Source organism: Pseudoliparis swirei, chromosome 11 (assembly GCF_029220125.1).
Source record: "Pseudoliparis swirei isolate HS2019 ecotype Mariana Trench chromosome 11, NWPU_hadal_v1, whole genome shotgun sequence".
Classification (NCBI taxonomy): Eukaryota; Metazoa; Chordata; class Actinopteri; order Perciformes; family Liparidae; genus Pseudoliparis; species Pseudoliparis swirei.
Genome location: NC_079398.1, coordinates 16,461,559 through 16,476,558, shown reverse-complemented (window position 1 = coordinate 16,476,558; position 15,000 = coordinate 16,461,559). Strand labels below are relative to the sequence as shown.

Genomic DNA, 15,000 nt, shown 5'->3' with positions numbered 1-15,000 from the left:
AACGCCTCAATAGCAGCTGCTCCTGAACGCATCATCTCACTCTTCCGGTAAGCTCCGGTTGCCAGCTCAGCAGCGAGCATGACTTCTTCTTCTCCCCCTCCCGCTCCCTCTTGCTCAGTGTGTCTCATGTATAGTTATCCCCCTGCCTCCCTTAATGATAACGATACATGCAACAAGTGTAGTTTATTTGCTAGGTTGGAGGCAGGTCTAAGTGGGTTCGATGCACGGCTCCGCGCTATCGAAGCTCAGACAGCTATGCTAGTTAGCCCGCCCTCTCCCGTAGTCGGCGCGGAGCTACAGTCAGCTGATAGCTGTTCCCCGGCGGTAACCGTGCAGCCGGATGGTTGGGTAACTGTTCGCAGGAGTAGTAAGTCTACACAGAAGCCCGCTGTGCACCAACCACTTCACGTTTCCAACCAGTTTTCCCTGCTCAGCGACACACCCGCTGAGGAGCACACCCTGGTTATCGGGAGCTCTATAGTCAGGAACGTGAAAATAGCGAAGCCGCGGACCAGAGTCGTGTGCCTCCCGGGGGCCAGAGCGGGCGACGTGGAGTCTTGTTTGAAACTGCTGCGATAAGCGTAGATACAGTCAGATTGTAATACACGCCGGTGGTAATGACTCCCGAGTCCGCCGGTCGGAGGTCACTAAAATTAATGTGGAATCCGTGTGTGCTTATGCCAAGACGTTGTCGGACACCGTAATTTTCTCTGGCCCTCTCCCAAATTTGATCAATGACGAATTGTTTAGCCGAATGTCGTCTTTCAACCGCTGGCTGTCGAGGTGGTGCCCAGCGAATAATGTGGGCTACGTAGACAACTGGAAGACTTTCTGGGGAAAACCTGATCTGATGAGGAGGAACGGCATCCATCCCACGTTGGACGGAGGGCGTCTCGTTTCTGCGAACATGACCAAGTTGATCACCGGACTTAATCCATGACAATCCAGGGTTCAGATGAGGAACCGGTAGCAGAGTTGTAGTTTAACACCCTTCTCTGCTCTTCCATTCGAGCAGTTACCCACCCATGACTTTAGAGTAGAGACTGTGTCTGTCCCACGGCCACTTCAATTAAATAAATCAAAAGTAAGCAGAAGAGGAGTCGTACACAATAACCTTATACAAGTTAACACCATTATTTCAGCAGTGCAACAAAACAGGATGATTAAATGTGGTCTCCTAAATATTAGATCTCTGTCATCTAAAGCTGTGTTACTAAATGATTTAATATCAGATAATCACATTGATTTATGTTGTCTAACTGAAACCTGCTGAGTCATGAAGAATATGTCAGCCTAAATGAATCGACTCCTCCAAGTCATATTAATACTCACATTCCTCGAGGCACCGGTCGAGGAGGTGGAGTATCAGCCATCTTTGACTCGAGCCTATTAATAAATCCTCAACCTAAATTAAACTACACCTCATTTGAAAGCCTTGTTCTTTGTCTTTCACATCCAACCTGGAAAACACTACAGCCAATTCTATTTGTGATTCTGTACCGGCCACCAGGTCCATATTCACAGTTTATATCTGAACTTTCAGAATTTATATCAAGTTTAGTTCTTAAAACTGATAAAGTTGTTATTGTAGGAGATTTTAATATTCATGTGGATGTTGATAATGATTGCCTAGGTGCTGCATTCATCTCATTGTTGGACTCGATTGGCTTCTGTCAGAGAGTACAGAAACCCACTCACAGCTTTGGCCACACCCTTGATCTTGTTCTTACATATGGCGTTGACATTGAGCATTTGAAGGTCTTCCCACAGAATCCTCTTCTGTCAGACCACAACCTCATAACTTTTGAGTTTATACTACCAGAGTGTACTCCGTTAGTCAAAAGTTTCTTCACCAGATGTCTAACTGACAGTGCTGTAGCTAAATTTAAAGAAGCGATTCCTTCTGCATTTGATTCAATACCACGTCTCGATATAACAGAGGACTCCTGGTCTAACTTTAGTCCATCCCAGATTGATCATCTTGTTGACAGTGCCATAGGCTCTCTGAGAATGACACTGGACTCGATAGCCCCTCTGAAGAAGAAGACAGTGAGGCAGAGGAGGTTTGCTCCCTGGTATAACCCTCAGACCCGCAAACTAAAGCAAACGTCACGAAAGCTTGAAAGCATATGGCGTTCGACTAATCTGGAAGAATCCCGCTTAGTTTGGCGAGATAGTCTTAAAACATATAAGAAGGCCCTCCGTAATGCCAGAGCAGCCTATTACTCATCAGTAATAGAGAAAAATAAGAACAACCCCAGGTTTCTCTTCAGCACTGTAGCCAGGCTGACAGAGAGTCACAGCTCTGTGGAGCCGAGTATTCCTATAGACCTCAGTGGTAATGACTTTATGTATGTTACACATTCCTTCAAAGTAGCTGTCATTAAACCTCTCCTGAAGAAGCCCACTCTGGATCCAGAGGTGTTGGCTAACTACAGACCGATCTCTAACCTCTCCTTCCTCTCCAAGATCCTTGAGAAAGTGGTCGCTAATCAGTTGTGTGAATTTCTACATCATAATAGTTTATTTGAGGAGTTTCAGTCAGGATTTAGAAAACAACACAGCACAGAGACAGCACTGGTGAAAATTACAAATGACCTCTTAATGGCATCAGATAAAGGACTCATCTCCGTACTGGTCTTGTTAGACCTTAGTGCTGCATTCGACACCATTGACCATGACATCCTGTTACAGAGACTGGAGCAGTCGATTGGCATTTCAGGTACAACACTAAGTTTGTTTAAATCCTATTTATCAGATCAATCTCAGTTTGTATTTGTAAACGATGAAGCCTCGATAACCAGCAACGTTAGTCACGGAGTTCCACAAGGTTCTGTGCTTGGACCAATTTTATTTACCTTATACATGCTTCCTTTGGGCAATATTATCAAGAATCACTCCGTGTTCGTCACGCGTTCGTTACTTCTAGACTGGATTACTGCAACTCCTTATTATCAGGCTGCTCTAATAAGTCTCTTATGTCCCTCCAGTTGATCCAGAATGCTGCAGCTCGTATTCTCACTAAAACTAAGAACAGAGATCACATCACTCCTGCACTAGCTGCTCTGCACTGACTCCCTGTAAAATCAAGAATCACTTTTAAAATTCTTCTCTTAACCTACAAAGCCTTGATTGGTGATGCTCCATCATATCTTAAGGAGCTTGTAATACCATATTGCCCCACTAGAGAGCTACGCTCACTAAATGTGGGACTACTTGTAGTTCCTAGAGTCTTAAAAAGTAGAATGGGAGCCAGAGCCTTTAGTTATCAAGCTCCTCTTTTATGGAACCAGCTTCACCTTCAGTCCGGGAGGCAGACACAGTCACCTCATTTAAGAGTAGACTTAAGACTTTCCTCTTTGACAGAGCTTATAGTTAGGGCTGAATCAGGTTCACCTGGTCCAGCCCCTTGATATGCTGCTATAGGCGTATAGCTGCTGGGGGACGTTTAGGATGCACCGAGCACCTATCTCCTCTTTTTTCTCTCCTTATGGATGAATTTTCCTCTCTCTATTGCACATTACTAACTCTGCTTTCTCCCCGGAGTCCTTTTGACTTCACGTCTCATAGGGTCTGATGACGCTATGAGACGTCATAGATCTTGTCTGCCTGATGGATCATCGAGGTCTGGATCGTGAAATATTCCTACTACCAACTATGCCATGGCCCTGTTGATACTCCGCCCACTCCACCTCTCTACCTCCATCTGCCTGATGGTTCGTGGAGGTCTCGATCATGGAATATGCGTACTACCAACTATTCATACACTCTTTCATATTCATTGATTGTGTTGTTACTGTGTTTTAATTTCTGTATAATGATTCCTTCTGTACACATTACATATATTACTTCTTTCCATCTTGGAGAGGGATCCCCTGAAGGTTTCTTCCCTTTTTTCCCCCTGAAGGGTTATTTTGGAGTTTTTCCTGATCTGTGAGGTTTTGGGACAGGGATGTCTATATGTACAGATTGTAAAGCACTCTGAGACAAATTTGTAATTTGTGAAAATGGGCTATACAAATAAACTGAATCGAATTGAATTGAATTGAATTGAATAACGGCGTCGGATGATGATGAGAGGGAGGAAAGGAGGAAATGAGGAGGGAGGCAAGGAGAAGGGAGGAGGGAGGAGGAAGGGAGGAAGGGAAGAAGGGAGGAAGGAGGAGTCAGAAAGGGAGGAGGGAGGAAAAGGGGAAAGGAGGAGCAGAAGGGAGGAGGAAGGAAGGGAGGAAGGAGGAGGGAGGAAAGGAGGGGGGATGAGGGAGTAAGGGAGGAAAGGAGGAAAGGAGAAGGAAGGAAAGGAAGAGGGAGGAAGGAAAGGAAGAGGGAGGAAGGAAAGGAGGAGGAGGGAGGAAAAGAGAAATGAGGAGGGAGGAATGGGGAAGGGAGGAGGGAGGAAGGGAGAAATGAGGAGGGAGGAGGGAAGAAAGGAGGAAGGAGGAAGGGAGAAGGGGAGGAAACTAGGAAGGGAGGGAGGGATTAGGAAATGAGGATACGCAGGTGGACGTTCCTCGTGGTTCTCCTTGAAGGAGTCGTGTGAGGAACCAATAACAGGAGGTGTAGTCACGGCTCTCCTGCACCTCTAACGATGACTCCTCTGACTCCTCCCCCCCAGGCTGCAGGCGCTGAGGAAGGAGAAGTCCCGTGACGCGGCGCGGTCGCGGCGAGGGAAGGAGAACTTTGAGTTCTACGAGCTGGCCAAGATGCTGCCGCTGCCGGGCGCCATCACCAGCCAGCTGGACAAGGCCTCCATCATCCGCCTCACCATCAGCTACCTGAAGATGAGGGACTTCGCCAACCAGGGGGACCCGGCCTGGAACCTGCGCATGGAGGGGCCGCCGCCCAACACCTCCGTCAAAGGTAGGGGCCGGGGCTTAAGGGAGCGGCACTCGTGAAGGGAGCCGATTGGTTAAAGGAGGCGTCCTTGTTTATGTTTTGGCCGTGTCGTTGGGGTCAAAGGTCACAGCGAGGAACCTCCTGAGCTCGACTGCCCACGGATCCTTCTAGAGTAACCACACGCTAAGAGCTTCCCACTGAACTCATGTCTACTATTACCGTATTTACGGATTTGATCACCGGCTTGTGTGGCTTGTTAGATTGAAAAAAAAATATATATATATATATATATATACATTTGTATCTATATATAAATATAAATAGGTATATATATTTATAAAAATATATATATATATATAATTCAGCTAATTCTTTTATTTTATATATATGTAAATGTATATATTTATATATATACATTCATTTATAAATATAAATATATGTACATTTATATATATACATTTATATATTTATATATATATACATTTATATATTCATATTTATATCAATATATGTATATTTATAAATAATATTATATATTATTAATAACACATGAGGCCTTGATGACTCTCTCGTTCGCCCTTTGTGTGGCGCACTCAGAGCGCTCGCTACTAAAAGGACGTCGATGAAGGCAAATTGCCTGAAATATCTGGTGGCGTGCTTTAAGCGTGTGTGTCTGTGTTTGTGTGTGTCCGTGGGTGTGTGTGTGTGCGTGCGTTTAGTTTGTCTTCTCTCTCCAATTGACTGACTCTAATGAATGAATATCCTCCCACAGAATACTGTGTGCGTTTGTGTGGGTATGTGTGTTAGTGTGTGTTAATGTGTGTGTGTGTTTTTTTTAGTGTTTTAGTGTGTGTGTGTCTGTGTGTGTGCAAAGGGTTATTGAGTTGAGCCTCTGTGTAGCTGCTCTGCATCAGTTCAGGTAATGTGTGTGTGTGTGTTTGTCTGTGTGTGTGTGTTTTAGTGTGTGTGTGTGTGTGTTCTCCTTATTGATGACTCCATACACCTCCAGATTGACCAACAAATAAAATCCTCCTCCATTGTTTTTTTTCTCTTCTTCTTCTTCTTCTTCTTCTTCTTCTTCTTCTTCTTCTTTTCTCCATAGATCACTTCCTCTGTTCATCTCCTTTCCTAAATCCTTTTTCTTTCCTTCTATATTATCTTTTTCTTATATTTATTTTGTAGTTCTAAATATAATCTGTTATGATAATGATGAACTATAGTCACAATGCAGCGGGAGGTGCAGGTGGAGAAATTAAGTGCTCCTCTCTCAGTCTGTTGATTCATGACTGATAATAATTTCTCAACTCACTTCACCTCTTCTTCTTCCTCCTCCTCTTTCTCCTCTTCCTCCTCCTTCTCATCCTCCTCTTTTTCCTCCTCCTCTTCCTACTCCTCCTCCTCCTCCTCCTTGACCTTTGACTAATTGACCCATCAGTGGCTCTTCTCTGGTTTGTTGTTGGAGGTTTTGACTTCCTGTCAGACATCTGCCCCGTGACCTTTGAGCACTCTGACACGCCTGTGTGTGTCTGTGTGCGTGTGTCTCTGTTTGTGTGTGCATATGTGTGTGTGTGTGTTTGAATATACGTCTGTGTGTGTCTAATAGTGAGTGTTCCAGCTTCTGCCTGACAGTCTGTTGTGTGTGTACGTTTGTAAGTGTGTGTGTCTGTGTGTGTGTTTACATTTGTAAATGTGAATGTGTGTGTGTGTGTGACCCCCTTCGACACCTGGCTATTCATTATGCATGCAGAGAGCAGCAGACACCAAAATGCCACACTTCATGAGCGGGTCGACAATCAAGACACGCACACGCACACTCCCATCCCACACACACACACACGCACACAAACACACACAATCACACACCCTCAGACGCACACAGACTCACACACACACTCACCCTCACACGCACATTTACTAACGTACACACACAAACACACACACACTCTCCTACAAACAAAAACACAAATACACACATGTACATATTAGGAACACGTTTACCTGAATAAATGCACAAGCTCACATGTTTCTCACACACACATACACACACACACACACACACACATACAAACACACACACACACACATACACACACATACACACACACACACACACGCATACATACAAACACACACACACTCAAATCTCTGCTGCTTTACATTCTGTATAAATATCTTCTCTCTCGGTTATTAAAAGATAAATTATGGCATTTTTATAGCACCCAATAACCTATTTTGAGCTCAGTACGGGCGCTCGTAAGGTGGTGTGTGTGAGTGTGTGTTGTGTGTGAGAGAGAGTGTATGTGTGTGCTCATGGTCATCTTACATGGGTTTTAATGTGAACATATCTCTTGTAAGTCACCTTTAAATATTTCTTTATTATTAATAATGTAAGTAAATGTTAAAGCTGCATTCTCTCTCCTGACCACCAGGGGGCGACTCCTCTGGTCTTTGAATTCGTAGGTTTAGCTACGATGTTTCCGTCGCTCATATCTGCTTCATGTTGGAAAATCATGTTGCGAAACATCGTCTCCATTTGACAACAATCCCCTCTGACAGTGTGTGTGTGTTAGTTAGTGTGTGTGTGTGTGTGTGTATGTGCTCCCATCCACTCCAGCATTACATAGAGCCAGACAGACGCTTTATACACAAAATCAACCTCCTGCTTAGCGAGAGAGAGAGAGCGAGAGAGCGAGAGAGACAGAGAGACAAAGAGAGAGAGAGACAGAGAGAGGGAGAGAGAGACAGAGAGACTGTGTAGAAAAATGAAAGGCATGAAGACGAGACGGAGAGATAAATAAACGAGGCAGTCAATTAGATAGACTGAGAGTATCAGAGAGAGAGAGAGAGAGAGAGAGAGAGAGCGAGGGAGAGAAGGAGAGAGAGAGAGAGCGAGGGAGAGGAGGAGAGAGAGAGAGAGAGAGGGGTCTCTTATGATCTCTTTGTACCAGCTGACGTGTTTATGAAGCGGCCTGCTGGCTAATGGCTCCCTCCATTATCCTCAGAACACAGTGACCCAACACCGGGTAAACACGCCCCCCCCCCCCCCCCTCCAGAGGGAGAGGAGGTGCAGAGAGGAGGAGGGCTCGTAGAGGAGGTGCAGAGAGGAGGAGGGCTCGTTGGCTCTGCTCTGTTCATCACAGCCGGGCTGTAGAATCAGTCCTTATCGTCAGATTCTTCCTTCTCTCCGACGGTCTTTGAACACACCGTGAGCGTGAACACATCGTAGAGGAGGAACCGCGGGGAGCTCCAGATGTTACACTCGCGGTTAGTCGTCCTCCCCAGGTGATATCTGACAAAAACAACAACAACAACAACAACGCGGCATCCGGTCCTGAACCGACCCATAAGCTCTATTGTTCTAGTCTACTCCGTGTACACACACTGGAAGATAATTGTTGTCTCACACACACACACACACACACACACACACACACACACACACACACACACACACACACACACACACACACACACACGCACACATTCACACACACAAAGAGTTGTAATCACAATAGATCTCATCTTCACTCGAGGAAAATAAAAATAAATCGTAGCAGCTGCTTCTTCACATAATAACCCCCCCCCCCCCCCCCACACACACACACCTCTAGCAGTGGCGGCTGGTGACATTTTGGGGGGGGGGCGCAGTTGGGCGGCGCAGTTTAAATAGCACTCAACAATGAGAAGAAAAGAGGTTTTGAGTAGAATATTGTAAAAAACAAAGCTTTATTTCAAGAACACAGCGTGCTCAACAATGTCCAACAACAACTATCAACACACTGTAACTTTGGGCATGAGAGGTTCAGAGCAGCTTTAAGGAACATTGGGTTGGGTTTCAGAGGTTTGCAAAATAAAAGAGTTTCACCCTCACATGAAAGAGGTTCAGAGCAGAATAGAGTCAGAAAGAGATCACATGTTACATTGGGTGACACAGCAGACCCACTACTGTAAAGAAAAGTAGCCTCCTCTCTTTAAAGTTGGCAAACTTCTCAATAACTCTCTGGTTAAAGTCAATCATGTCTGTAACCAGCCTGTTTCATTATTCTTGAGGGAATGTGTCTGTTTTTCAGAACTTCTTCGTTGTGTTTTCGATGCCAGTTCGGTCTCCTTCTGCTGCTCTGCAAACAGGGTGGTTAGCTTCATGCTGTTAGCGAGTTAGCTTCATGCTCTTAGCTAGATAATTGCGGCAAGATTTGTGATTTACACTTGTCTGCAGCTCTTTAGATCCCTCCCCCCGTTGTAGTCCAGAGAGTTTCAGTCCCAGGACTTTGGAACAACAGACAGGGGAAACTAAACAGCGCATTACTCACTGAGCCTCCAGCTAACCAGCTCCGTTAGCAACCTGCTCGTGGAGCTCCGTGGAGCTCTCTGGCTGAGGGAACGATACCGGTCTCTGATTGGCCGAATAGTCCAGTCACGTGAAATAAGAAACAATGTCATTGGCCAGGGCACACATTTTTGCACCCCAAGATTCACGTTCCATCCGCCAATGAGAAGCCGTCCTTGCCGAAACGACCGTGAAATGTTTGCTCGCTGCCATACACACACGTTGGGCCGGAGCCCCGAAAATGGGGAGGGGCTTCTCTCAGTGAAGATGAGTGGCGATATATTATTTATCTCAGGGTCTTCAGGTCTTTACAGGTTCCAGGTGCTTTTTCAGGTATTTAGGGTTTGTCGAGAGTTCTCTTGGTCATTGAGGACCTTTGAGTCAAGTTCCAGGGTACTGTGTGTTCTTTAGAGACTTCTCGAGCCCTTTGAGGACTTTATGGGGTAAGAGTTTTCCTTTAGAGGTCCAGGAGGTGCGGTGGTCATTCACGCCGTCTTTAAGAGGCGCTGCTCGTTTCAACGGCTTCAGTTTAAGGGCCCCGGGCCCTCGAGAGGCTTCTGGTTTGATGCTCTTCATCCTCCGATCGCTAATTGAAGACGAACAATAAAAGCCTCCTGACGGACGGGTACACGCTGGTTCTTTGTGTTACTCTGCATAACCGTCTCCCCCCCGCCGGCTCCCGTCATTTAGTGTTTCCGGGAAACTCCCATCGGCATTGCTCTGTATTAATCACGGCGAGGCCGTGCGGCCATTAGCCGTCCTTGCTAACCCACTTACACGTCTAATGTCCTCCTCTAATCGCTTTAACCGGCTTCCCCGCCGCACCAGACGGACGGACGTTATCGGCTCGTGCAGGGCGGCGTGCGGCGCCCTCGGCAATCGATCATCCAACGGGATATTCAGAAGAAAAAAAACGGCGAGCTTTTATTTTGACATCGAATTAAAAGCGACATGAGGACCGCGTGTTGAACAAAGTAAAGAGTTCCAATCAGTTGTGATTAGCTCGTCGTAGCCGGCGGTGATGTATGTCGGTCATTAGTTACCGACGTCTCAAAGGGCGTTTCTTCTTCTTTCCTTTTACTCTCTGTCTTTATTTTTAAATTCTCCTTTCAGCTAATCGTGAATCAAAATGTCCGAATGAAACGAGAAGAAAGATATTTATTTACTTCTTCACCCGATTGCCGAAGACAGATGATTGGACGGGACGGGAGCTGAAGGAGTTTCACCCCTCGACTCCTCTCGGCGTCTAGAGGATACCCCCCTTGAGGAAGTGAAACACCAGGAAGTGAACCCCCAGGAAGTGAAACACCAGGAAGTGAAACACCAGGAAGAGAAACACCAGGAAGAGAAACACCAGGAAGTGGAACCCCCATGAAGTGAAAAACTAGGAAGTTAAACACCAGGAAGAGAAACACCAGGAAGTGAACCCCCAGGAAGTGAAACACCAGGAAGTGAAACACCAGGAAGAGAAACACCAGGAAGTGAAACACCAGGAAGTGAACCACCAGGAAGTGAAACACCAGGAAGAGAAACACCAGGAATTGAACCACCAGGAAGTGAAACACCAGGAAGAGAAACACCAGGAAGTGAAACACCAGGGAGAGAAACACCAGGAAGTGAAACATCAGGAAGTGAAACACGAGGAAATGAAAGACATGAAAGTGAAACACGAGGAAGTGAAACACGAGGAAGTGAAACACGAGGAAGTGAAAGACATGAAAGTGAAACACATAGAAGTGAAACACCAGGAAGTGAAACACCAGGAAGTGAAACACGAGAAAGTGAACACCAGGAAGTGAACCACAAACTAACCAGACCGCAATGCGGTCTGGTTAGAATTGCGACACACACATTTCTCCACCAGCCGAATTAATTGCCGCCAGGCCCCACAGATTGGTTCTTAATCAGGATTGTGGCGTCTCGTGTGCGGACGTAATGAATATTCTCACAGTCCAGAGAAGATGTGTGTGTGTGTGTGTGGTCTCGGCTCCCCGTGGAGGTGACAGGAGGCGTCACTCCTCGTGCTTCTTTGTTCAGAAGCATCTGAAAGCGGGTGCTGAACAGAAGTCGGGTTCATGTGGTTTGGGGAGGGCGTTGGTTCCCCGCCCCGCCTGGACCTGCTCAATGGGACTGAAGACCATGTCGGGGGGTGGAGGCTGAGGAGGATGTTCTCTCATGAGGGATTACTGTCAGTTATATATTCAATATTCAAGAGACTCAGACTAGCGGATTAATCCTCTGATGGAAACAGTTCCTCCACGAGAAGCACGTCCTCTTGTTTAGCCTTTACCTGGTCCTGAACCAGTCTCAGTGTAGTCCTGGTCCTCTATACACCTCAGTGTAGTCCTAGTCCTCTATACACCTCAGTGTAGTCCGAGTCCTCTATACACCTCAGTGTAGTCCTGGTCCTCTATACACCTCAGTGTAGTCCTGGTCCTCTATACACCTCAGTGTAGTCCTAGTCCTCTATACACCTCAGTATAGTCCTGGTCCTCTATACACCTCAGTGTAGTCCTGGTCCTCTATACACCTCAGTGTAGTCCGAGTCCTCTATACACCTCAGTGTAGTCCTGGTCCTCTATACACCTCAGTGTAGTCCTGGTCCTCTATACACCTCAGTGTAGTCCTAGTCCTCTATACACCTCAGTGTAGTCCTGGTCCTCTATACACCTCAGTGTAGTCCTAGTCCTCTATACACCTCAGTGTAGTCCTGGTCCTCTATACACCTCAGTGTAGTCCGAGTCCTCTATACACCTCAGTGTAGTCCTGGTCCTCTATACACCTCAGTGTAGTCCGAGTCCTCTATACACCTCAGTGTAGTCCTGGTCCTCTATACACCTCAGTGTAGTCCTGGTCCTCTATACACCTCAGTGTAGTCCGAGTCCTCTATACACCTCAGTGTAGTCCTGGTCCTCTATACACCTCAGTGTAGTCCGAGTCCTCTATACACCTCAGTGTAGTCCTGGTCCTCTATACACCTCAGTGTAGTCCTAGTCCTCTATACACCTCAGTGTAGTCCTGGTCCTCTATACACCTCAGTGTAGTCCTGGTCCTCTATACACCTCAGTGTAGTCCTGGTCCTCTATACACCTCAGTTTAGTCCTGGTCCTCTAAACACCTTAAAGTTGTAACCCTTAAACCCTTAAAAGGCCAGACAGATATGTGCCCGCACACACACACACACACACACACACACACACACACACACACACACACACACACACACACACACACACACACACACACACACACACACACACACTGAAAGATAAACACATCCATACACAGATGATGGATTTTTACAATTTAAAATGAAAGGGCGGGGGGAGTTTTGGAGGTCATAGAGATGAATGCATCAGAAATAAAGAGAGAGAAAGACTTAGATACACTGGAGAGAGAGAGAGAGAGAGAGAGGGCGGTCGAGCTTGTGTTTGCTTGGCCATGAAGCGTTCAGCTGAGCCGCCATCTCAACGCTCCGTTAGCGGCCGAGCCGATTCTGAATAGCGCTCCGAGACACGCCTCCTCCTCCCATCCCTCCTCCTCCCATCCCTCCTCCTCCCATCCCTCCATCCCTCCATTTTTTCTGTGTGGATGAACAGAAAAGCTTCATGACTTCTCAAAGCCGTCCCTTCAGGTGTGAAGCTTTAAAAACATTTATTTTATTGGGTGAGCGTTTTTTGTATCTTACATGTTCAAAGGAATTGTTGCTCCAATTCGTCCTCACCAAGAAGTGGGCGGAGCCATGGGGATGATGGTTTGTCTGTCGCCATGTTGTTGTTGTTGTTGTTGCTGCTGCTGCTGCAACCAGTGAACAGGAAGTGACCAAATCTGGACCAGTTATCAACGTTGGCTAATGTGTCCCTCTGTAACTTCTGGACTTACTAACACAAATCCATTCCTTTCAAAATAAAGCTCCGTGTTCACGGGAAACTTACCACACTTCAGAAAAGACGGTGGTTTAATTACGGCTTGAAGCCTCCAGTTCGGCCTGTTGGCCGTCGCCATCTTGGTTTATTTTGCAACGAGTGAACATGAAGTGACCATATCTGGACTGAGGAGCGACGTAGAGACGCCGTGTACGTCTCTGGTGTCGACCTGTCAATCACCTGGTAGCCCCGCCCCTAAAGCATCCCCTGCTTTATGGTCTGTGTCACTCTAAATGACGACATCATGCTGTACAGAAGAAGACTTGAAACTTTACCTGCATTTTTCTCCCTTCCACTTCCTACGTCCCTGGCTACTTCCTTCCCTCCTCCTCCTCTTCCTCGTCTTCCTCTTCATACCAAAGACCCACCGCATCTGTTGTTGTCCTTTAACGCGACTCTTCTTCTGTTGTTTATTAAGGAACATCGTAGCTTTGAGGCGTAGACGATCCGTCCTCCTCCGTCTGTCCCTCTGGAGGACGGATCGTCTCCGGCTGCCGGCAAATCAGAACCTTTGATCTCACTCATTGATTATTTTATATTTTTTAAAGGAGGAAAGACACTTAAAGAACCACCAGGAGTTAAAGAGCCTTTGATGTGTTTGTTGATGAAGACGAGGAGCGAGTTCAGTCTCAGATGAATCAAAGGAAATGAGTAAACATGAAGATCAGATCCTCAGATCTGAAACTTCTTCTTCTTCAGATTTGTGAAAATTTTCTTTTACCGCCGAGAGTTTAGATTTCGAGAAGTTAAATTATCAAGAGAGAGTACTGCAGTACTACTACTACTACTACTACAGGAAGTACTGCAGTACTACAATTACTGCAGGAAGTACTGCAGTATTACGACTTCTACTCCAGGAAGTACTGCAGTCCTACGACTATTACAGGAAGTACTGCATTACTACGACTTCTACTACAGGAAGTACTGCAGTAATACGACTACTACTACAGGAAGTACTGCAGTACTACAATTACTGCAGGAAGTACTGCAGTATTACGACTTCTACTCCAGGAAGTACTGCAGTACTACGACTACTACAGGAAGTACTGCATTACTACGACTTCTACTACAGGAAGTACTGCAGTCCTACGACTACTACAGGAAGTACTGCATTACTACGACTTCTACTACAGGAAGTACTGCAGTACTACAATTACTGCAGGAAGTACTGCAGTATTACGACTTCTACTACAGGAAGTACTGCAGTCCTACGACTACTACAGGAAGTACTGCATTACTACGACTTCTACTACAGGAAGTACTGCAGTACTACGACTCCTACTTCAGGAAGTACTGCAGTACTACTTCTACTACAGGAAGTACTGCATTACTACGACTTCTACTACAGGAAGTACTGCAGTACTACAATTACTGCAGGAAGTACTGCAGTATTACGACTTCTACTACAGGAAGTACTGCAGTCCTACGACTACTACAGGAAGTACTGCATTACTACGACTTCTACTACAGGAAGTACTGCAGTACTACAATTACTGCAGGAAGTACTGCAGTACTACGACTCCTACTTCAGGAAGTACTGCAGTCCTACGACTACTACAGGAAGTACTGCATTACTACGACTTATACTACAGGAAGCACTGCAGTACTACGACTTCCACCATGAAACAAGATTTAATAGCAAAAGGTCTGAAACGAGAGGAAACTGTCATAAAAAAATATTTTAAATAAGAGCTGAGTGTGTGTGTGTGTGTGTTGGTGTGTGTGTGTGTTGGTGTGTGTGTTGGTGTGTTGGTGTGTGTATGTGTGTGTGCGTGTGTAGGTGTGTGTCTGTGTGTGTAGGTGTGTGTGTCTGTATGTGTTTGTGTGTTGGTGTGTGTGTGTGTGTGTGTGCACAGGACCTGATGTTATTAAATGATATCAACATCAAGGCTCCTGTTTGAAGTTTAGCTT

The 15,000-nt window shown here is 46.0% G+C and overlaps 1 protein-coding gene across 1 annotated transcript in view; it reads left to right on the top strand.

The window, feature by feature from the left end:
* LOC130201452 (neuronal PAS domain-containing protein 3) overlaps positions 1-15,000 on the top strand; it is a 228,276-nt gene that overhangs the window by 85,081 nt on the left and 128,195 nt on the right. The window contains exon 3 of the mRNA XM_056426479.1: positions 4,616-4,860. Coding sequence (XP_056282454.1) covers positions 4,616-4,860 — 245 coding nt within the window. The remainder of the gene's footprint in view (positions 1-4,615; positions 4,861-15,000) is intronic.